A 24,279-nucleotide genomic window follows, 5' to 3' on the forward strand; every position below is an offset into this window, starting at 1 on the left:
CCATTTTCCTCGGCTCTTTTGGTCTGTGCATTTGGTCTTCCCCCTCCCCGTGCCAAAAGAAAGCCAGCCGGGCTTCTCCTTCCCTTCCCGCCACTCAATCCTACTTCCGGACAGAGGAGAGCATGCTGGAAACGTGTGCTGGCATTTCCAACACACCTTTCTCCGGCGCTTGCCCGCAATTCTTCGTGTTCCTCCAGGACTGGCTTGCTGAGGGGGGGAGAGCAGCCCTGATGTCTCTGCTGCCCCCACCCCCAGGAAAAGAAAGTGATCAGAAACAGCTCTTGCTGGGGTGAAAGAGCAGAGATCAGAAGGCACAGGCAAGAGAAAGTGGCACTTTTCAAAGGTGGCAGCTTCCGTCTTCTCTTGCCTGTGCCTTCCTCGATCTGAGCTCTCTGCACCAGCAAGAGCTATGTTTCTGCCAGCTTTTCCTGTGCTTTCCCCGGGCAGCGATGGCTGGGGCTGGGGGGGCAGAAGAGCAGAGCGCCGAGAGGGCCGAGGAAGCTGACATAGACGCATAGGCCCGGCCTGGAGGGGGTGGGGTGAGGGGAAAGGATCCTCTGAATTGGTGTCACCTCCTGCCTCTCTCCTCCACACACTGAGGAGGTTGAGCGGCTGCCAGCGATGCCCTCAAGGGAAGATGTTGTAAGGGGGAGGCTCAACACCCCCCTGAAGCTTCTTTTCCTCCTCACCAGAAGTGCTCACGTGCAAAGCGCTCACTGCCCCTCTGGCCCCCGACAAGCCGCCTCCTTCCCGCTGAGCATGTGAGGGCTTCTGGCAAGGAGGAAGAGGGGGTCGACCCTCCCCCTCACAACATCTTCACCTGAGGGCAGCTGCTTCCTGCGACTCAGGAGGTCCATGTTCTTCCCGCTGCTGCTTGGTCTCCTCGATGCGCTGAGGCAGGAGGCAGCAGCCATGACATGGGAGACTGCAGGTTTGCCCCGCCTCCCCGCCTCAGCATGCTGCGGCCCACCCAAATTTTCTCACGGCCCACAACCTGGTGACCACTGCTATAGAGTAAACTCCAGATTTGCCACTTATGAGAAAGCTACCACGGGACATCGTAGACCGTTCTGCAAGGTCTTACTTTATAGAGTTTTATTTAAACTAAATAAAAAGAGTTATGGGTTTGATTTTGATAAAAATGAATTGGGAATCTTACTGTGTGGTAGTGATGAACATATTATTGCTAAAATTTATAAAATGTTACTGAATTGAATTAGGAAAGAGAACATGTAAAACATTGTATGATTCAGTGGGCAAGGAACTTTGGATATAATGTGATGCTTGAACAGTGGGAAAATCTGTAGACGAAAGGTTTAAAATTCACACTAAACTATAATTTAAAAGAAAATGTCTATAAAATGATATATCACTGGTATTTAACACTGGGTAAGTTATCTAGAATGTATAGAGGTATTTCAAATGAATGTTGGAAATGTAAAAGTAAAGAAGGGACTTTTTTATCATTTATGGTGCTTTCTTTACTTTATGATAAAGCAAAGAAATTTTGGAGTTATTCATAGTGTAATACAGAACCTTCTTAAAATGAAGATAATGAAACCAGAAACTTTTCTTTTGGGTTTAATGGAAAAAAGACTTGGGGGAAAAATTGGAACTTTGATCTTATATATGTGGACAGCAGCAAGACTACTGTACCCACTAAAATGGAAGGATACTTCGATTCCCACCGTGGACAAATGGCTACGGAAACTGATGGATTTGGCAGAAATGGCTAGATTTTGATCGTTTTGATCAAAGAAAAGAATATAAGTAATTTTGTTGCTACAGGGAGACTGCCAGTGGTGGGATTCAATTTTTTTTACTACCAGTTCTGTGGGCATGGCTTATTTGGTGGGTGTGGCTTGGTGGGCATGTGACTGGGTGGGCGTGGCCAACTCAATGTCATTCACGTCAAGGGGTGTTCGCCTGGCCCCTCCCCTCCCAGCCATTCCTTGTCACCCAGCCTCAAGGTATCTGTAGTTCTGTAAAAATGTTGTCCACCTTTCTTTGACTTTATTATCTACGTACTATAGATGTCCTTTCATGGACCACTGAAAGGAGGAAATGGCTCACGTGCTTTGCCCAAAAGGGTGATCAGCAACAGGCTTTTAACGGGCTGCCACAAAGAAGGGGGGGGGCAATGTATTTTCCAAAGAATCAGAAAGCAAACAAGAAGCGATGGATGGAAACTGAACACAGAGAGAAGCAACTTAAAACTAAGGAGAAACTTTCTGACAGCGAGAACAATTCACCAGTGGAACTGCCTGTCTCCAGAAGTTCTAGGAGCTCAATCACTGGAAGTTTTTCAGAAAAGACTGGACAGCCATTTCTCTGAAATGGTATAGGGTCCCCCCAAGGTCCCTCTAAGGGTTATTCTGTTATTCTGACACCTTTCCCAGGACCTCTACTCAAATTTATTTCATAATTTCACAGATAAAATAGCCATTTTTTGTAATACAACCTGCATATTGTTCAAAACAGTAATTGTTATGAAACTAAGGCGTGAAGATTCCTTCAACACCCAAACGCCGCTTTCCAACCGACGACCGACAAGCTCACCCGGAAGCACTTTCTCAAGCACCATCGAAACAAGATGGCAGCACCCAAGTACCGGCGGCCCGGTAGAAAATGATCCACGGACCGGAACCAGTCTGGGGCCCGGTGGTTGGGGACCACTGGTATAGGGTCTCCTGCCTGAGCAGGGGATTGGACTAGAAGACCTCCCCTTCCAACTTTGTTATTCTGTAATTCTGTAAATTTTCTTCCTAGGCTGATCCAGCTATCTAATACTGTACTAATCCAGCTGTCTAATAGTAATACGATCTTCTGAGTTCTTTGAAAGCTTAAAGATACACTTTGCAAATCTTACCCTCTCTCTGATGAGATTCATGACCTCTAGCTTGTTAATGATCATAACCAATGTGGACTGGGTAATTTAAACATTTCTAAATCAAATTAATCCTGCCTGTTGCTAGGTCATAAGACAAACAGTATCTTAGTGCAAACTTTTGAAACATTTCGTACACGATGTTTTCAGATGTCTGATGGGATGCAAATAGCAGATGGGAAGATTAATAGCAGTGAGAAAAGATTAGATTCTTGCGCTGTATTCCAAATTCAAATCAAGGCCCACCCATGTTGTTTCTTCCAAATTATGAGAACAATTCCAAGCCCAGATTTAACGAAGTTCTTCCTGGCTATCTCACTATATCATTTGCCTTTATCAGCATGATTGTCTAGAAATAAATTCATTTCACTCTTTGCAGCAATGTAATTCATTGTCTTCCTCCACACAACAAATAACTACATTGCACTATAAAAATACAGGAATGAAAATTGAAAACTCCTCAATTCAGTAGCGTGGGTGTCTGAGGAACAGGTCTATCTATCCCAAAGCATGCATTTGCTAGGAACAATTATTAGTAGAAATTATGACTATTGAATTTTTTTCCCTTTATTCCAAAGGTCACTTTTCTTGCTAATCAAGAAGCAACTGCTAGAAAATGATTTATAACATAAATTCCATCATTATGTAATGACATAACCATTTGTATTGGGAGGAGCATTACTTTGCATTATGGATCCCAGATATTTTTGATGCGCGCTATTGAAAAACATTGGAGTAATGATGCTCAACTAAAATTTAGTTAAGTAACTTTAACTAAAGTTAAAGTTACTTACCAAAGGGTCCAGAATCCCAAAGTCCATTTTGAAGGGAGATCAATGAAACCATCTCATAGGTCTCCTTCCTTTGCTTTGTCTCCTGGGCAAAGATTTGAGAAGAAAGATTTGAACAAGTTCTTCCAGCTGTTGCTCACAACTTGGCATCCAACCAATCATGCTATGGGAAATTTGTAACTGAATCGTCTAACAGTTTTTTTTCCCATTATAAAAAACAGAACCACTATGGTTTGCATCCTCTCACTATGGACTCAATCCAAATTGCCCTAAAAACAACAATTAACTGGGGGCAATCATAGGAGGCTAATTACCCCAACATCTGCTAAGAAATAAACTTTGCCAAACAGGATACTCAAGGCATTCCCGAATCTGGCTTGCTGACAACTCTCTTCTGCAGGGTAGAGGAAGGCACATAGCATCGGTTATTCTCGACCAGATAATGACCAACACGGCAGATTTAACAGAGAAGTAGAAATGAAAGAAGATGGGGAGTATTATTCCATAATTTGCAGTTTTTTCATTTTAAAGGAAACCAAAGTGGAGTGTAGGCAAACACATCCCTTGGACTTAAAAAAAAAAAGAATCAAAACCAGTTTTTGTTCAATTTAAAGCAGTGTAAACAGGATTTTATGGTAGGAGATACAATATGCCAATGTACCCCATAAGGGTGGGAAATTATTCTTAAGGAAAGATTAAAAATACAATTGCAGGCAATTCTTGAAAATACTTATTTACTTTTTATATCTGTAAACTTTAAATGATAGGTTATTGTTCTGCTGGTATTGCTTTTATAAGTTGCTTTAATACTGTAGTTACATCACTAGTCATTGACCACAAATAAATAAAAACAATGTATATCAGAGTTCGTATTTTTTTTATATATCTCTTTGCTCCCATTTATAGGTTGCCTGGATTTTTACAGAACACATATAATGACCCTATTATAATCAGATACAAGAAGCTGGGAATATTCTATAGTATGGAATGGGACAACTTGCCATGGGTAGCTCGCTGCTCTCAACTCACCTCTGCTGATTCACCACTGCCAACTTGTTGCAGGGCAGCTCCATGTGGCCAACTTGCCATGGAAACACTCTGCGCCGAGTGACAATAGCAACGTGCCACAGCTGGAGGGAGAGCCGGGCAGACAGTGAGCAAGCGGGTGTGTGGGGTCTGGCAAGAGAATGACCACACCACCACCAGCAATAGCAGCAGCAGCTGGAAACATAGAATGCATCCTGCCACACCGTAGCTGCAGCCATGCTCCTGCCCAAGTTGGCAGGGCGATGCCCAGAGTGCCCCTTGCCTGCCCTGGTGCCTCTGATGTGACCATGGTGGTACCAACACCACTGAATCCTATTGTGCAGCCTGTGCCCTCTGGCTGCTGCCACACTGGCAGAAGAGCCGGGGATGGCGGACGCAGCTGGAGCAGACAGTTGCCCCACCAGACTCTGACTGGAAGAGTTTAGAGTTTAGCTCAACACTGACCAGTTTAAGATCATCTGACTGGCTTCTTGGCTAAATGTCACTTAAATACACAGCTTTAATGAAACTATTCAGGATGCAATCATCAATTAGGTCACCAACAGACTTGGTTCTGGAAAACCAGACAAACCCTCAGCAAAAAAGTAACAGAAGTATAGATGCAGTTGAGCCATATTGACAGGTGGATTGCAGAGCCAGTGGGATTGCAGTGGTGGGATTCAGCTGATTTGCACCAGTTCAGCATTGGCCACAGTGAGACCGAGCGTTTTCCTTTATTGGGCAAAGCAATAGTCAGTTTCTAGTGAAGAGACTGGCTTTTAGTTATTTTTGTATTCCGTAAACCTGAGGATAGCAACGAAGAAAGAAGAGTAACAAGGGCTTGTGTATTTATAATCTATCAATGAATTTATTCAATGAGGCAATGACGAATTTTGCTAGACTGGTTTTACTGATTATTTAGAAGTTTGTGTGATGAGCCTTCGTGCTAAACCAATTTTATGTGGTTTTCTATGTCTCTTTCCCCTGTATATTCCATTTTATAGAGAGAGCTTTGGCTTCAATTATTTAATAAGGGAATTCTTCATTAAAACATTCCCATGTGAAAGACTGTAGTTGCACAGCTACCTTTCAAGATTGGGTCAAGATTGCACTTCCAGATTTTGAGCAGAAGAATTCAACCTACCTTTCTTTTTATATTCCTAGAACTGGACTGAAAATCGTGGAATTGTTTGGCGCTGCAATTATAATAAAATTAGTGTCCTTTTCCCTAATAAGGATTGTTTGACTGAACAATGGATGAAAAAAATGTCAGGCTTGAAGAACCAAGAATGACCTGTGGAGTTACTTCTGAGTAATTCACTTACAAACAAACTTCTTACCAGACTTAAGCAATTCTCTGCAATAACTATAAATAGACTCTGTGAATTGCTAAGGAGAGTCCAGCCTTGCTCCCTTTCTGCCCACCAGACATTCCAAGCTCCGCTGTCTTTGCTCTCTGGGAAAGAGCTGCTGCCTCCTGCACTTCGGACGACATGCTACCGGTAAAGCAGGATCCAAATGGAAGGCAGAGGAAGGAGAGTCCCCCCGCCCCCCACCCCCGGCTCTGTTCTTTGCCTTCCTGAGCCACAGGGAAGCCTTCTGGGAGCAAACACGCCCCCGCTCCCCCAGCACCCGAGGCTCCCCTGAGGCTCCAGAGGCAAAAAAAAAGTGGGGGGGCGCTGCTGCTCAAAAAGAAGCCACGCCCACTCAGGCACATGGCCACGCCCACCTAGCCATGCCCACAGAACCGGTTCTTAAAAAATTGGAATCCCACCCCTGGTTCCCCTCCCTTTATAACTTTTGAGAACTCCAGGCCCAGTGACTATAAACATCAACTCTGCAAGATTTGTAGATGGTTTTTAAATTGATTTAAACCTAATTTAATTTGGTAAAAATTTATCAAAAGTTAAATACATTTGGTAAATTTACAGTCCAGGTTTATTTATTTGCTTGTTCAATGTTCAAGCCTCTAATTTAATTTAACACAAACCTCTAAATTATGTTCGATTAAATTTGAAAATAATGCCATACTTTGTCTCAAAAGACACATTAGAAAAATTCCTCCTGGCGTGACTGAAGTTGCTCCCATCAATTTATTTTATTTTATTCATGAAATGTCTCTGAATCAATCATACTGACTTTGGAGTCAATAAAGGCAACTGTCCTGATCTTCTCACACCAACTCCTGGGAAGAAGTGATCACCTCCTTAATTCAGAATAATTGTATTACCCATCTCCAGATACTCTTTTCATTTAATTCTATTCCTTCTGACTGGTTCCTAAGCAGGTGAGTTCTTTCCCCATTTCCCTAAAATGATTCTTCTAATATTTGTAGTTGTAGGCATATAACTTCATAGCTTCTCTCCACCAATTTCTCAAGCTGATCCTACAAATCTTGTTGGGATCCCTTGTAAAACCTTTCATTCATGTCATTTCATTCATCTGCCTTCTTTGACAAAATGAGGGGGAAAGTATTTTTACTTTATTCTTCCCCTTCTCCTCTCCCCCACAAATACTCTCATTCTGACAAGATTAAAACCCACTAATCTCACACTAGGTTCCAACATAACTTTCTGAAATATTTTTCCATGCTCTTATCCCTTCGCCCCACATCAGTGCCAAACTGCATCCCAGAATAATAATGTCTCCCCTGCAAACACTGTTATAATATTGTAGCCATCCAGGTGCAAGTCATAGCATTTGCAGGATGTTTCACATGCATTTCATCATCTCCCTCTCTCCCTTCCCTGTTCCCCGTTTCTCCAGAGTGTTTCTGGCTGGCATTGGCCTCCCTCTTCTCCTCCATTCTGTGGTCCCAACCATTCTAACCTCTGTTAGGAACAAGACCCGGATATCTCTTGATACTACTGAGTAGTTATTTCTTTGGCACTTGGAAGAACAAGAATGTCAGCCTTGGAAGCCCTGTGTTTACTTGGAAGCTTTGAGGCTGCCACATTCAGTGCCTGGGAATTTGGGAGGGGGGACTTCATAGTGAGGGAGAAGATTAGACTCAACAACATTCTTTCTCAGAGAGTCAAGGACATGTTACCCTGAACCGGGAGAGGAGTGTATGGAGGAATGTCTCCAGTTGGGATGGTAATTCGATTGGGCCATGTGATAGACTGGTGGGTGCAGGGGAGGGATCTTTGATTTTCTTTTGGGAAGGGAAAACCTGGGACTCTCAGATTAGGTTTTCCCAGATGGTGTCAATATGACAACTCTAATAAAATGGAACTTTGAAGAAATGCTTGTCTCGGGGGTTATTGTTTTGGAGTTGGTTAGTTTGAAAGCTGACAATGAATTCTTATGAACTTCCCAGAAGGTGAACTGTAAAAGATGGAGTACTGCCAAACAGTATACCCTACATGACAATCACAGCTATTATTTTGAACCTCACGCTGTTGAGCGTCTGCCAACAGAAGAGACCTTCTGAAAATTAAGATTTCAGCACCCCCCCCACACACACACCCTATGCTTATACTCAAGGAACTTCTCACAGGACCACGTTTGGATAGGACACCTCCTGAGATACAGGTACTCACTCTGTCAGCTTCTGGAATGATCCAGAATCCCTTCACAGTGTGACTATAAAAGCAAATGTTGAAGATGTTTCACCTTAACATACGGGATCCAGTGATTGTGATGCCATTTGTTGAAGGATATGGATCCTTTCTGGGCACAAGTTGACAAAAAGTGGTCAGTCTCCCCCACCTAGGATTTCTACCTCAGATATCTTGAGACTTTCAAAACAAAGGTGGTAAGTGTGCCAATTAATTGGTCGCATGCCTCTATATCAGTGGGAACTGAAATAAAAAGAACCCAAATGTGTGTATTTTGAAAGCATGACTTTATTATAAACACACTCTTATTCTGAGCATCACCACGTTGCTCTAAGAGGGTTATGGTTCTCTGTCTACTGCTGCCTCAGGAGCATGAAGGTGACTACGCTCGATTCAAACCGGCCTTAATAATGAAAGCGGAATTTCACTATTAGAATTACATTTCCCAACTCAGTCAAATATTACATTTGAGAAAGAGATGTTGAATCGTATTGTTCTAGCAAAGAGAATCAGGAAAACCATCTGCTTTCATAATTCTCTCTTTGGCCCAAGACAGATTTAAATTTATAGATTGCAATACGTATGAATCCTCTTTTAGTGAACGCAGAATTCCACTGTTACAATTTCCCTGCTCGGTCAAAAATGAGATTTGAAAAAGAATTGTTGAGTCTGAGGCTGTGGAAAAGGTACACAGACTATCCGTATAAAGGGAGAAGTGAGGATAGGCTTGAGACTGTAGTAGGCAGGACTACACCATCTCAGGAATTTTGAGTGCATGGCTGCAACAGAAAGCAGAAACTACAAATACTTGGCAGAGGTTCTCAAAAGCAATCTGGAATTCTCAATTTGGACAGGGAAGATGTCTTCACTTATAATTAAGCTACGAAGGAAGGATGAACTACAGAAACAGGATAATTGGATCTTTTTAGAAGTTAAAAGAAAATGGTGGAAACCTGCCAAATAGTTACTTGAACTAAGGCTGGAGAAGGTGGGAAATCCATTCTCTCAGCTCTATAAAACCAGATATTAGTATATACTTTCTCAGCTCAATGAAGTTTCTTTTACTCTACTCTGACAAAAGCCCAGAAGCAAGTTGAGATCTCAAGTGACAAGAAGTCCTTTTTAAATCAGGCCCAAAACCATGTATGGGATCCAACAACGCCCCTCGCCGCTTCTTAGCACCCCTCTGCCAGCCCAATTGAGGGCGCTAAGAGGCGGCAGGGGGGGGGTGTTTGAGGTGCCGGCCCTGCAGACTGCCTCTTAGTGCCCCCTGCTGGCCCCCTTACCTCTTAGTGCCCCCTTAAGGCATCCCACCCACCCCGCAGGAGGCAGTACAGCCCACTTTGGGAACCACTTCTCTACAGGATTGCTTTGGGTTCACAAATTGGAACATACTTAAACAGGCTGCAACAAATGGGCAACATACTGATGTGAAACAGTATGCTTCTACTGGATCTGCTTATATTCAGAAGTGTACGGAGGATGTCAGTGTTCTTAAGACTATTGTTATGCGAGCAAACCTTAGATGTCTCAGGAGGTCTGTGCAATATTAAAGGTGAGAAACACTGCTTTCAAATCAAGTGATGTGGCAGCACTTAGAAAAGCAAACGCTGATTTGAGACATGCTATAAAAACAGCAAAGTGGGCTGTCAGAAAGTACAGCATTTCTTTCAAGATCCTATGGACCTGAGATATGTGGCAAGGTATTTGAGTTATTATGGACTATAAAGCAGCTTCCCTGACACGTAAGGGTAACATGGATTCTCTACCCAAGCTAAATACCTATGTTTTCCCCCAAAATAAGACCCTGTCTTATTTATTTTTTTTGCCACCAAAAAAGGCACCAGGTCTTATTTTGGGGGCAGAATATCATCCACTGATGCACCTCACTTGTGTGTGTTGCCCCTGGCCTCTTTTTCACTATCAGAGGCCTTCAGAAACTTCTTTGTCCAACTTCTTTGTCTGCAGCCAATAACAGAGTTCCGGATCGATTCAGAGCTCTGTTATCGACTAGAAAGGCCTTCAGGAAAGCTTTGCTGGCTGCAGAAGAAACGGGCCAAGGTGTGCGAGGCCTAGCTGCAACTATCCAAAGGTAAGTAGTAGGGCAGCCCCACCTCCCCCACCCCCAGCCTAGCTTAATTTTTATCTGTGCACCCTGGAGTGGGTGGCGATCTTAATTAGGGCTTATTTTGGGGGGATAGGGCTTATATTGGGCACACATGTAAAAATCAAGCTAGGACTTATTTTCTGAGTAGGTCATATTTTGGGGAAACACAGTATGTTTGTGGATGGTTCAAGGTCACAAACAATATTCCAACAAGGAAGGCTGTTCTCCTTCCTGGTAAGCAGGTGCTCGGGTTCGATACAACTGTTCATAAGGTCCCGCAGAAAGCCAATACTCAAAAAGCTGTGGGTCCTGATAATATCCCTGAATACTTAAGGACCGTGCTGAACAGCTGGCCACTGTTCTCACAGATATTTTCTTCAATCTCTCATTGCATCAGCCCATGGTTTCATCAGGTTTTAAGACTGCAATAATTGTACCAGTGCCCCCCCAAAACTATATTAACATACCTTAATGATTACTATCCAGTTACACTCACTTACATTATGATGAAGTGTTTTGAGAGATTGGTAAAGGACTGCGTGGTTTCATGCCTTTCCCCTACATTTGACTCATTGCAGTTTGCCTATCAGAAGAACCACTCCATAGATGTTGCACTTTCCTGTATGCTTCATCTTAGCTTGGGACACCTGGAGCAGTAGAATACTCATGAGTACAAGTTCCCCACAGGGCTGTTTCTTGAGTCCACTACTGTTTACACTGATGACCCATGACTGTTGTGCCAAATCTGCTATGAATCATATTGTGAAGTATGTGAATGACATGGCAGTGCTGGGTCTTATCTGGGATGATAGTGAAAATGCTTATAGGGAAGAAGTGAGAGCTCTGGTGGATTGGTGCAATAAAAGTAACCTGGTTCTAAATGTTAATAAAACAAAGGAGATCATTGTAGATTTTAGCATAGTCATATTCCACTCAGTTTCAAGGATGCAGCTGTAGAGGTGGTCAACAGTATTAAATATCTGGGGGTACAGATAACTAACGATCTGGTCTCTCCACATGTCATTCTTAGTAACAGTACAAACTAGCATCTACATTTCCTGCGTTGGATAAGGAGAACATATCTTTCTCCTTCTGTCCTAGTGTTGTGGTTAGCCAGCAGCAGGTGCGGACGGCTGAGGAGAGTGAGGACTCAGATGAGGGGCCAGGACCTAGGGAGTGGACTGCTGCCTTCAGAGATTATGGGGGCTGGCAGCAGTGATGAGGAGATTCCCAAGGAGCCTGTTCCAAGTGTGCGCGCACGCAGGATTGCTCATAGGAAACAGCAGCTACAACAGCACGGGTGACTCAGGAGTAAGACTGCAAGGTAATATCTTCAAGAAGATAAAAGCCAGCTGTGAAACGAATGTACTTTGCAGAAGGCAAAGTCGTTTTGAAACTCCAGCCTCGTGGACATTCCAGTATCCTGAGTTTGTATTTGAAGATTCTTGTATTGCAAATTACTTCTTGTCTGTTATCTTTTGGCAAGTCTTGCACAGTGTGGCAAGGCTTGTGGCTTATCACAGCTAATTATTTTGCAAAAGCATTACAAGGTTTTTTTCCTTTTGGATTGTGTTTGATTTGTTGGAAAAGGGCGTGGGTCAGAACACCTGGCCACTTTCTACAGAGGCACGACTGAGAGCATTTTGACAAACTGCATCACTGTTTGGTTTGGTGGCAGCAGTGCCTCAGATACAAAATCCATACAAAAAGTAATAAGGACAGTCGAGAAAATAATAGGAAGCTCGCTTTCTGTTATTCAGGATGTAAGGCATCCACAAAGCCTGTCAGCTTTGAAATTCAGCTGCCACAGGATACTGCTTATAAGTGTTATGTGCTTAGAGCTCAAAGCATTGTCAGAGACCCCACACATGGTCTGCTTCTGTTGCTCTCCTCTGGAAGGAGGTTTTGAAGTATTTCTAGCAGGATTATCAGATTCTGTAACAACTTTTTCCCCTATGCCATCCATCTGGTAAACTCACAAGATTTGTTTTTCTTGCCATCTACATGTATACTTCTGGATTAGACTATGTAATATTATATGTCATATAATATTATGCATATGCATAATATTATCTATTTATTTATTTCATCATGTTTATGTAGTGTATATTGGAGGGGGTGACTTTTTGTGAGCTGTATGCAAGGAAATTTCATTTTAACGTATGTTGATTAGTGTACATTGAAAGTGACAATAAAGTTATTCTAAGTCTTCTAAATCCCTTCCAACTCTGTTATTCTGTTGTTCTATCGGGTTTTGACTTCCTGGCTGCCGACCATCTGAATTTCTTATGCTATTTCATAACTGGACCTCTTGAAAAAGAATTTCCTTGGGACGAAGAGGACCCTCTTTGTATTAAAAGCTGCATATCTCAGTTTGGTCACATACAATATGGAAGTGCAGGGAAGTTTTGTAAAAAAATCTGTAGATGGATTTGAGAAGTCCTGTCCAACTGATTCAACCAGCAATGCTATGATCCAGAAGGAGTGAAATTAACTCTCCCGTCCCATTAGTTACTCTGTTCTCAATTGAAACGACCCAATGGAAGGGATTACTACTTCACTATTAAAATTTAAAGCCACAAACCTTGGACAGTCATGAATTACCATGTTTCCCCCAAAATAAGACTCTATCTTATTTTCTTTTGGGCTTGAAAATAAGCACTTGAGCTTATTTTGGGAAGGTCTTGTTTTTTTTAAGTGCGGGAGGCAGCGAGCACGGGGGCCAAGGGGAGCAGGAGCACAGCTACTGCTGGCTCTGTTCTCTCCATCCCCGCTGTCTGCTTGGCCGCAGCTGCAACGGGCCAAGCTCTCGGCTTGCCTTGTTCTCCTTGATGCAGTGCAAACACTCCTAATTCTGAGTGTGGGGGCACAGGCGGGGGGAGGGGACAGGAGATCTGGATGTGCTGTGCAGCTGCCTAACTCAGGGGAGACTCAGGGGAGACTTTCGTGGTGACACCAGCAGCAGGCAGAAGCAGGGGGGATGGACGGGGCAGGTGATCCCAACACTGTGCAGGTGCCTGTCAGAGCAGGGATTTGTTCCATTCCCAAACACCTAATAGAGGACCAAATACTTTTTGCCCGGATGAAGAAATGACAGAAATTCAACGCTTTGTGTGCTTGCAAAGAGGAGAGTTTGAAACAAGGTAATTAGGTTCATTTCAAAGCATTCCCTTTGCAAGCACACGAAGCTTCACTTCCCTCTGGGCGAAAAGTGAGCAGCAGAGCCAGACGGAACCAGAGGCGACCCCAAGGTATCACCCACTCGGTTCCACCATCTCTTGGCTTGCCCGCAGCTGTGCCGATCGTTCAGAGTCACCTGCCTCCCCCACCCCCCAGGCCTCTGCCTGCTGCCGGTGTTGTTGTACAAACCTCCCGTGAGTCAGGCAGCTGCACAGCACATCCAGGTGGCCTGTCTCCTCCCCTCCTACCTGCACCCTTGGAATTAACCGTATTTGCACAGGGCCAAGGGGCCACTGGGCAGTGGCTGCAGCCAGAAACTGTTGACTCCTGCGCAGTTGCTGCCTCTCATGTTGGCCATGTCCACCCCCCAGGTTTATTTTTGGGGTAGGGCTTATATTAGGCCCACCCCAAAAATCAGGCTAGGGCTTGTTTTTGGGTGGGTCTTATTTTCAGGGAAACATGGTAGTGCCCTTAGCTGAGCTGCACTCACAGGTTCTGTTCTGGTCCCCCCAGTTCACTTCCACCAGAAGTGGAAGAGATTCTCTTCTTTTGTGTATTTTTTTTTAACATAAGATAATTTAAACCAGCTTTCTGGCTTTTGGGGTCAGCAGGGGAGGGGGGAGGGGATGGTTTTGTGTGTGGTGTGCAGAGCTCTATTTGTGCAAGCAGCAGGCATGTACGCATGCCTATCATACAAATGAAGCTGTGTGCGGCACTCACCCACTACTCATGCAAATAGAACTGCACGTGCGCACCTGCGCTTGTGCATTACTTCCACAACCTGGTTCTGGGTGTGCCATGGCCCGGTACTGGGTTGCAGCCTGGAGGCTGGGGAATTCCCTGATTTAAACAATTAATATGCACAATTATTGTTCTACGTTATTGCCCGGAAGAGGAGAGGCAAATCTCTCCTCTTAGATTTGCAATATAATTTAAGATTTATGTGCTCAGAAAAAAATTGGGCTCATGGACTTCAGGGAGATTTACTTCCCAGTATGCTACAATTTTAAAGTGTATTTAACCATTTCCTTAGTTTGGAAGCCAAGAGGATTTTCTGCCCGTTTTGCTGTGTGTGTGTGTGTGTGTGTGTGTGTGTGTGTGTGTGTGGACTTCTTCTGAAAGCTTTATAGCAAAGTTGACAGTTGCTTTAAATTAGAGTCTTTGGCTGCAGTTCAAGACGAGACGAGTGGGAGTTCGTTTAGCTAAAAAAGACCGTTGCACAACTTGGACACTGAGCCTGCATTATTCATAAGATACTTCTTATTTTTGGAAGGATTTGCATAAGTTTGGCACATCTTTATTTGCTAAGCCTTTTTAAAGTATGTTGCAACTCCAAAGGAAACATATGGCTTTGCTGGAAAATTTGAGTTCAATGGCTCCAAAGCAAGGTAAGAGGCTGGTGACTTTCTCGTGAAGCGCTTTGAAAATCAGTTAATGGGAAATGCAAAATGAAATGGAGGTTTGCACAAAAGAAGAGCTGCTTTAGCAACCCCGTGGATCCCGTGGAGATCTGTCTGCTAAGTGTCCAAAATTTAACAGTGCGGAGGCTGGTTAATTATTTGGTTGTATGAACAGAACATTTGTAATTGTCTGTTTCTTTCAAATTTATGACTATGTTCCAGTTCATCAAATCTGCAATGCTTGCAAATATTTTGCTAATTATGCAAATGATGAAGTGAGAAGAGAAGGGTTAAATAGTCCTATTGATTTCCCTTTCAAATTCCAACTTGTTTTCCAGCTAGGATACAAAATAATGAAATTTTAGACAAAGACTAAATGAAATTTAAGGCAACTTAGCTTACTTCATTAGAAAGTAGATATGCAATCCTGACTGGTGCAATCTTTACAGATTTAGAAGCTATTAATTGTTTCGCTTTTCTGGAAATAAATTAGTGTTGTGTTATTAATTGAATCCAGTATTTCCAGTATTTTCACTTAAGAGGGTGCAAAGCAGGGATATTCTTTCCTGATTCTTCTCGGTCTAACTGGATGGGGGAAGGGGTTGGTGGTGTCTGTAGACATTTTCATGATGAGTTGACTCAGATACTGCTGTATTGTTTTTAAAATTAGTTAAATGACTTCTGAAAAGTTCATAAACACCTTTGTCATGCTGCCTCAGTGCCGATTTAGGAAAGGGGCTAACACAACTGGGAGAGAGTTGATTTGTGTGTGTGTGTGTGTGTGTGTGTGTGTGCACTGAGATTGGACTTAGGAGTGATGGGAAAGGAAAGAAGAGCTGGTAAGTAGGGTCTGATTGGTAACCCCACGCCCAGTTTTCTGTGATTACTTTATTTAAGATTAGAAAAACAAATCAGACAGTAGAGGAAGAAAAATGCCCAGTGAGAGTGCAATGGTACTTATAATGTATACATTTCACATTTAAAATGTAGCATTTCAACACCATAATTAAAAATGTTGAGGCTCCAACAGTGCACAGATGTAACTGTAGCTTTGAATGATGGCTTCAGAAACAGGCCTTTGTTTGGTCTCCAGGCCTTGCGTCCAATTTTCCAATGGATGGGAATCCAATGAATTGGATTCTCGTCTAGTTGGGATCTAGTCTAGTTGTACAATCAATCCCAACCTGACTGCATTTTCCTTCATGGATTGCAAGCATCTAGACAAATGCAAGAAGTATTGAAAACCGTTGTTCTTGGCTGCCCCCTAGTATTCATCCAGATTTTTGCTATAGGACATCTGTGTATAAGTTCCCAGTATATCCTGAAATGGAATATCACAATATTGGATTATCCTGGACAGGATTGTCAGGAGTCTCATTAACAAGATGGTGTAACCGCCATGTTCTACAGGATAACGAAGTATGGATATAATATTGGTGGAGCCTACAAACAGACGCAAGGATTACAATCCTTACCCAAGCATGGAATTTCTCATTTTCAAATTAATTACAAAGAATATTGACTTCTGCAGTAATTAGGAGAGGATACTTTATACCCAATTCTTTACTTGGATACAGGGCTTTACAACCAGCTAAAATGGTGGTTATTAAGTAAATATTCTTTTATAGGAAATATCAAAAGAAAAAAATGGAAGGTGAAGGAGAAAATTGACCCATTTTCTGCTTCAGTGGACAAGAAGGTGTGGGTAGCAAGATGAACCTAGGACCTTCTGGATTGCAGAAAAGAGAAGTTATCGGGAATCCAAGCCCCAAAATAGCTGCGCCAAATTTTAAAAATTTTCTAGATTTCTCCCCTCCTGTGGAATGTAAACGTTTCTCTCCTTTCTTTGCTGGACTATTTATTAATCTTGATTTCCATAAATAATATCAACAGCCAGTCCTTAGTTGAAATACTAATACCAAAAGAGGAAAATGTTTGGCATTGCATCCATTTTAGGACACTGGAGATTTCATGTTCTTTTTTTGTTGTTGTTGTTGCAATAAAAGTTCAGATCCCCTGCCAAGTAACTGTGCCGTGAACAGTGGCTCATTCTACTTGTAGCACAATTCTATATGTTAGTTTAGGCTGCATTAGTGAGTTTAATCCCAAATAAGTGTGCAGTGGTATACAAAATTGGTCAAATTGAATGTTTCAATGAACTGTTAGTGTCAGGGTTCCAGAAAAACCCAACTCCAATTTAAAACTCTGAGACAGGCATTTTCTCAAAGTTTCCTTTTATTAGAGTAGTTATACTGGCACATCTGGGAAAACCCGGAATCTGAGAATTACAGGTTTTCCCTTAGTAATTCAAAAGTGCAAAACCAACCCCTGCACCCATCAGTCCATCGCATGGTCCAATCACTATCCACCCCAGCTAGAGACATCCCTTCAACCGCTCCTCCTCCAGGTGCAGGAATAACACGACTTTGACCAAAAAGAAGAATGCTATTATGTCTAACTACCAACGTTCTAAAAATCCCCCCCCCGACTTTCCCAGGCACAGGAATGTGGCAGTGTAGGAGCTTCTGGTACTAATTTGGCTTCCAAAACGGACAGCTGGCATGGCCTCTAGTTGCTCCATAGTTACACACATTATCCTCATTATTATTACTTTCAAAACTTGCTACTTTGGTGAGCAAAAGTTTCTTGCAGAATTCTTCTTGCTCAAAATAGTTTTATTGCTTCTTGCAGGCACTAAACTTAGAGTTTTAGTAATCCCCAGATCTGGGAAGGCAAATGCCATTCCAAAATAGTTAACTCCCACATCTGAAGGGCTGTATTTCATGGCCAATCGGGATATATATTTGGGCTCATTGTCTTGCTGAAATATGCTCCCTTTTTTTCAGCTTCAACTTCTTCTTGTTTGTGGGAAAAGATTCCAAAATCAAGAACAAAATAATTCTTAGTAATATGGAAGTTTGGAAGCTGTTAATTCTGGCAAAGGCGGTGTTGTAGAGTACAGAATGAAAGGGTAACCAAATTTCTGTACCTGCCATATTAATTATTTTCTTATTTGGAATATGTAAACAACTGCACATAACTAGCAGAAAAGTTGTAGAAATATGTATTTAATGCTGGGCGATGTAAACATTGTGTAGCTTCTGTTTGCTTAGGGCTAGAATAGAATAGAATAGAATAGAATAGAATAGAATAGAACTGGAAGGGACCAGCCCCCTGATCAAGCAGGAGCACCTATACCATTTCAGACAAGTGACTGTCTAGGCCAGGGGTGTCAAACTCAAGGACTATGAGCTGGATCCGGCCTGCAGGGTGCTTAGATCCGGACCATGGAGCTGGCCTGGAAATAGCAAAAGACCAGCCCATGGTACCTCTGCTAGCGAAAACGGACCACGGGCACCCCGTTTTTGCACACCCCATTTTCGGCCTGGATGGCCTCCTGCAGCACTCTGCCAGCCAAAATGGGGCACAGCCCCCTGGACTTAAGAGTGTAAAAAGTGGGGGGGGGGGAATCTACAAATTGGAGATTTTGATCATACTGGAATATCAAGGCTCGAAAAGCCCTGAATAATAAAACAGGGAAAAAAGGTGAAGAGTTTGCATAACGGAAAGTGCCATCTTGTGGACAAAAATTTAATCTGCTGATATTCTGCCTTAGTTGTATGTCCTTCTTTCCATTTTTTGTACTTGTTCTTTTTTCCTTTCAATTTGCCAAAGAGATCTTTGTGTAGCCATGCTGGTTTATTCTTGGATTTCTTGTTTTTCTTTCTCAGTGGTATTGTGCTGGTCTGGGCTTCTATGATCACACTTTTCAGAGATTCCCAAGATTCTTGAGTTGTTTTCTCCTTTAGGATTTTCATCCATGGAATCTTTCCCAAGTTCTCTCTGAGTTTATTAAAATCAGCTCTTTTAAAATCCAAGACTCTGGTGTCATTATGTTCTGTTGCTTGTGTTTGCATTATGTTGAATTCTAGTATGTCATGGTCACTCTCACCCAAGGTTCCTGCAGTTCCAACTCCCTCTATCACGTCTTCTCTAATTGTAAGAATTAAGTCCAGTATGGCTGTCCCTCTAGTTCTCTCCTCTACCTTTCTGGACAACAAAGTTGTCAGCGAGGTTGGTTAGGAACTTATTTGATTTCTCACTTGGTGCAGAATTAGTTTTCCAGTTGATATCAGGATAATTGAAGGCCCCCATTACTATTGTTGTGTGTTTCTTGCATGTTTGCCAGTTGGTTGGCAAAAAGGGAATCTATTTTTTCTACTTGATCGGGTGAGCTATAATATACACCTATGGCCATGTCATTTTTTTTTTATATTGACCCATATGCATTCTAGGAAGTTTTCATCTTTGGTTTCATGCAGGGGTGGGATTCAAATTTTTTAACAACCAGTTCTATGGGCGTGGCTTAGTTGGTGGGAGTGGCTTGGTGGTCATGTGACTGGGTGGACATGACTTGGTGGTCACGTTATTGGCTGGGTGTGGCCAACTCAATGTCATTCACATTGAGGCACACATCTCCTCACCTGGTGTCTCATGACTGTGGCGATGCTACAATAGTTGTAAGTGTGAAAAATGGTCATAAGTCACTTTTTTCAGTGCCATTGTAACTTTAAATGGTCACATCACACAAGCAAAGTACCAGCAAGGGGGCAAGGGGGGGGAACCTCTAGAGAAATTCTTGAGATAGGAAGTCCAGTCCTGCCAAGAATGTAATAAGAGTTAACAGAGAGGCAGTTTCTGTAAGCAACACCAGAATGTTTCCTTCCTGTCTTCCTTACAGGATTAGGCCAGTAATTTCTTCTAACAACCGGTTCTCCAAACTGCTTAGAATGTTAACATCCAGTTCTAGCGAATAGTGCGAACTGGTAGAATCCCATCCCTGGTTTCATGCATTTCGGCACCAATATAGTGGTCCTTTACATACAGTGCAACTCCAGCTCCTCTTTTATGGGGTCTGGTTTTTTTGAAGAGTTTGTATCCTTCTACCAGTATGTTCCAATCATGGGTTTCATCCCATCAAGTTTCTGTTATCCCAACTATATCATATCTACCTTCATGTATTCATAGTTCGAGTTCACACTGTTTGTTCCCCAGACTTTGTGCATTTGTATATAGGCACTTGAGATCTTTATGTCTGACACTGTGTTTACTGTCTACATAACCTAGGTTATGACTAATATTATGATGTTTTAGATTCCAAAGGAATGTTAAAAACAAACCAAGAATTCAGGGACTAAGGGATACAGATGGATTGGTGGCAATATTTACAACTTAAAAAAAGGTATAAAAAAGATGTAGAGGAACACAGAATAGATACAAAACCAAATCAATTAAATAAACTCTTAGAGGGAACAGATGAAAGAGCAATTTCAAAAATGTACAACTACTTATTAGAATTTGAATTGGCAGAGGAAATAGTTAAGGGTCCAATGATAGTGTGGGCAAGGAATGTAGGACAAAATATCAATTTGGAAGACTGGGAAGGAATTTGGAAGCAAAACTATAAATTAATGAAATTGGTGGTTAATAAAGAGAACCAATATAAAATATGCTATCGGTAGTATCTGGCACCTTTGAGATTGGCCACTATGTATCCAAATTTAAGCCCACTCTGTTGAAAATTTAAACAAACAAGGGGTACCTTCTTCCCACCTTGGTGGCTTTGCCCAAAGAGTAAAAAGTATTGGGAAAAAATATGAATATGGATAAGAGAAATCACAAACATTCAATTAGAACTCAAGGTTGCAATTTTTTTGTTGGGAATAATAAAAGGTGATATTGCAAAAGAAATAAAATATTTAATTCTACATATAATCACTGCAATAAGGATAGCATTAGCTCAATGTTGGAAGGGTAATCAGATGACAACGCATAACTTGATAATCCAGAAGATCTACGACTGTGCAGAAATGGATATACTCACCCAAAAGTTAAAAGATAAGGAAGACTCAAAATATTTTACAGTTTGGGAAAACTGGTATAATTGGATAAAGGATAGAAACCAGTGAGTAAACAGATAGGAAAGGGAAAATATAAAAGGTTATGATATGAGTATTTACCAGATATAGAAAATAAGTATTGCAAAATTGTTTGATAAGAACACACCATCTAAGCAATTAGAAATGTTTATGTTTTTATGTTTATTGGTTATGTATAGCTTTTTATTTTCATATTTTATGAAATGTTTTGTATTATGTGTATATTTTTAATGTTTATTAAAGTTTATTTTAAAAAGTTTTAAAAAAGTAAGTAGTACAGTATACAGGAAGAAAATATTTTATTTTTGAACATTAGGAGAAAATGGGCACAGTTATCTAGTTCAACTTTTATGATATAATAGTCTTGGAGCTTTTGGGAATTGTTTGTATCAAGATTATTTCATTAAAGATTAAATATGATTTTGGTTGGATTGTGCCTGTTTTATTTTATTTCCTGGAATCCAAGACTTAGAAAAGGTTTTGAACCCATTAATCTCAGTCCTCCTGCTCAGCACAGGAATGTGAATCAGAGCAGCTGTTTCACCCCTGCTTCAGAGGTGGCGTTCAGCAGGTTCTGACCAGTTCTGGAGAACCAGTAGCAGAACTTTTGAGTAGTTCAGAGATCTGGTAGAGGAATTTTGAGTAGTTCAGAATACCACTTCTGACTGGCCCTGCCCCCATTTATTATCTGCCTCCCATTGAGTCCCTGCTGGTTGGCTGGGTCTTCTTTTGTTGCCCTGCACAGGAGAATGGAGCTGGAAAGCAGGTTAGTGGGTGGGGAGGGAAGGGGGATTTTACAGTATCCTTCCCCTGCCATGCCCACCAAGCCACGCCCATAGAACCGGTGGTAAAAAAAATTTGAACCCCACCACTGCTCTGCTTGAATGTATCCGAAGAAAGGAGAATCTACCACCACACTGAAGAGGGGGCTTCACTACTGGGCCTCTCTCCTGTTAGAAAGTTCCCCCCAAAGCCTCTCATAATCTCCTTTCTTGTATTTCAAATACATTTTTTTTAATCTTGTTCTCTGGACTGATTTCACAACCTCTTCTTATTGATTTGGGTTGGTGTGAAAATGGGAATATAAATTCAAGCATTTGGTTTCATTGTTGCAGTGTTCTGGCACTTGTCTGCCTAACCCTTTCTATCAATACAAAATAAAGTTTTTGTGCCACATTCCAGGTTAGCCAAAATTATTCCAAAGTGGGCATTACTGTTCCCTTCACACAGCCCTAGGTTTTCTAACTACTAGAACAAATTGGAGCTGCCAGGCCTAATAGTTGGGATGAGACAGGCAGCATAAACCCAACAGCATAGTAACAGAAAGTGCTGTGCTCAACTGTCTCAAATGTCAACTCTGAGAAGTATTTTATTTATTAACATGTTTCTGGCTATGGAAGAAGTAGCAATAAATCAGCTGTGGGGAGTGGGAGAGGAAATCATAACTGAAAATGAAAATCCAACTAAAGATATACCAATCAAGTGGTCAAAGCTCTTTTTGTGGCTTGTGCATCTCTACATTTCACCCAGCAGAAAAGGAATACGTGTGAACAGAAGGGCATTTGGAATATTCCAGGTGCTTCATTTCTTTCGTTAGAGACCCATAGACCCTGCACTAAAAGCAGGTGAAAATCTTGGATAAACATAAGCAAGGACCCATCTAGTCCACAATTCTATGGGGAGATTGTAGAGGATGTCAGTAGCAGATGCAGAGGATCTCACAGGCACTTCTACCCTACCTCTCGGCTGTAAAGTTATAGAACAGCCGATTATTAATTTGCTGTTGCTCATCAGAATTTCAAATCAGAAACTGATGGACTTTTTCCGGACTGCCAAGTGACACGGGCAGCTGTATGACTCTTCCGCACAATCAGCCAAATTCTTCTGAATCCAGTTTGAAATGAGGAGGAAGGATAAAAATATTTTGAAGGATGTCCTGGAGCAGATTTCCCAAGTGGGATGAATCATCTAAAAGCGTGATTTCTCAGACAATCTGAGGCAGGCTCCTTAGATCTTGAGAGCTTCTGAAAAACCATCCCTCATCACAGACCTGGCAGAAACAGGAAAAGGAGAACAGGGAAATTGTCTCTGGTTGTAGGGTCTTATCCAGTGGTGGGATTAAAAAAACATTAACAACCAGTTCACTCAGGGTCAGGTTGGCTATCGTGGGAGGCATGGGCCAATCCCAAATCCCCCAGCTCCGCTGCACATGTAGGACAAGCCTCCCGTGATGGCCAACCTGACCCTGGGTCAACCAGTTGTTAAATTACCCACACCCACCCACCCCCCACTATCAAAGTAGATCTTGGGTGCTGCGCTACAATGGAGAAATGGGAAACAGAGTGGCCGGCACAAGGGAAGCAGGGAGCAGAGTAAAGAAAGAGGGAAAGCGGCCTTCTCCTTTCCTCGTGCCGACTGCTCTGTTAACGGTTTCTCCATTGCAGTGCAATGCCCAGGATCCACTCTGATAGTGAGAGTGGTGGGTAATTTAACGACTGGACCAATTAGACCAATATGGATGATAAATAGAAAAAAAAAATACAAGGGACAGAGAGAGAAAAAAGAAAAGAGACTACTCCCTTCAAAAGAAAAAAAAGGAAGGAAATCATTAATATTAAAGCTTTTCCTTTAAAATAAAATGCAAATGTAAAAATCAGACTTCAAAAGACAAAGAGAAAGAGAAAAACAAGTTCCAAAAGGCCAAAAATCCAAATGGCTATTACAAAAAGTAAGCTAGTAAGGAGGGGGTTTGTTAAAGTAAGAAATAGCCCAGCTTAAAAACAAAACAAAACACTGCACCTTGTTTGGTTATCCAAGGCTTTTGTTAAAATTTATAACTCTCTTCTCCAGAGTCTTATCACCTTTTTTTCCTATAAACTTCAACACCAGACTGCAGCTGCTGATAGAAACCCAGAAGAGCACCTGCAATAATACTCTCCCATGCTCTTCCCTCTATCTTATCAAACAGGCTCAAAGTCCTTGAAAAGAAGTCTCAGTTCTTTCTCAGCTTTGTCTGGTCAAGAAAAAAAAATATTTCCAAGCCTCTAGTTGGCAGCGTTACCAAGTTTCTTTTGCTTTCACTTTCCCCCTCCTTTTCCAAACAAAATATAATAAAAATTAATTAAAAAGGGGAAAAGATATTTAAAAAGATGACTAAAAGGGAGTCTCTAACCTAGAATATTATGAAGTCAAAAAGGAGAGAAAGAATAGGTGGAAGAAGGAAAAAAAACAGTCCAGTTTCAAAATATAAAATCATGTATAGAAAATCCAGCAATGAGAGAAAAAAATAAAAATATTACTTTGACTTCCTGTTTAAAATCACCGCTTAATCACTTCTTGCAAAACTTTTACAGATTCTTTCTTTTCCTTAGGATGTCCTTTCAAATCTT

The 24,279-nt window shown here is 41.8% G+C and overlaps 1 protein-coding gene across 2 annotated transcripts in view; it reads left to right on the forward strand.

The window, feature by feature from the left end:
- The first annotated feature begins 14,645 nt into the window (after window positions 1-14,645).
- C1QTNF7 (C1q and TNF related 7) overlaps window positions 14,646-24,279 on the forward strand; it is a 33,086-nt gene continuing 23,452 nt past the window's right edge. The window contains exon 1 of one of the 2 annotated variants that reach the window (XM_026699646.2): window positions 14,646-14,939. In XM_026699646.2, coding sequence (XP_026555431.2) covers window positions 14,873-14,939 — 67 coding nt within the window. In that variant the 5' untranslated portion in view covers window positions 14,646-14,872. The remainder of the gene's footprint in view (window positions 14,940-24,279) is intronic. The other variant, XM_087936703.1, reaches the window with a different exon arrangement.

This window comes from Pseudonaja textilis, chromosome 6 (assembly GCF_049901715.1).
Source record: "Pseudonaja textilis isolate UNSWEBS1 chromosome 6, rPseTex1.2, whole genome shotgun sequence".
NCBI classification, from domain to species: domain Eukaryota; kingdom Metazoa; phylum Chordata; class Lepidosauria; order Squamata; family Elapidae; genus Pseudonaja; species Pseudonaja textilis.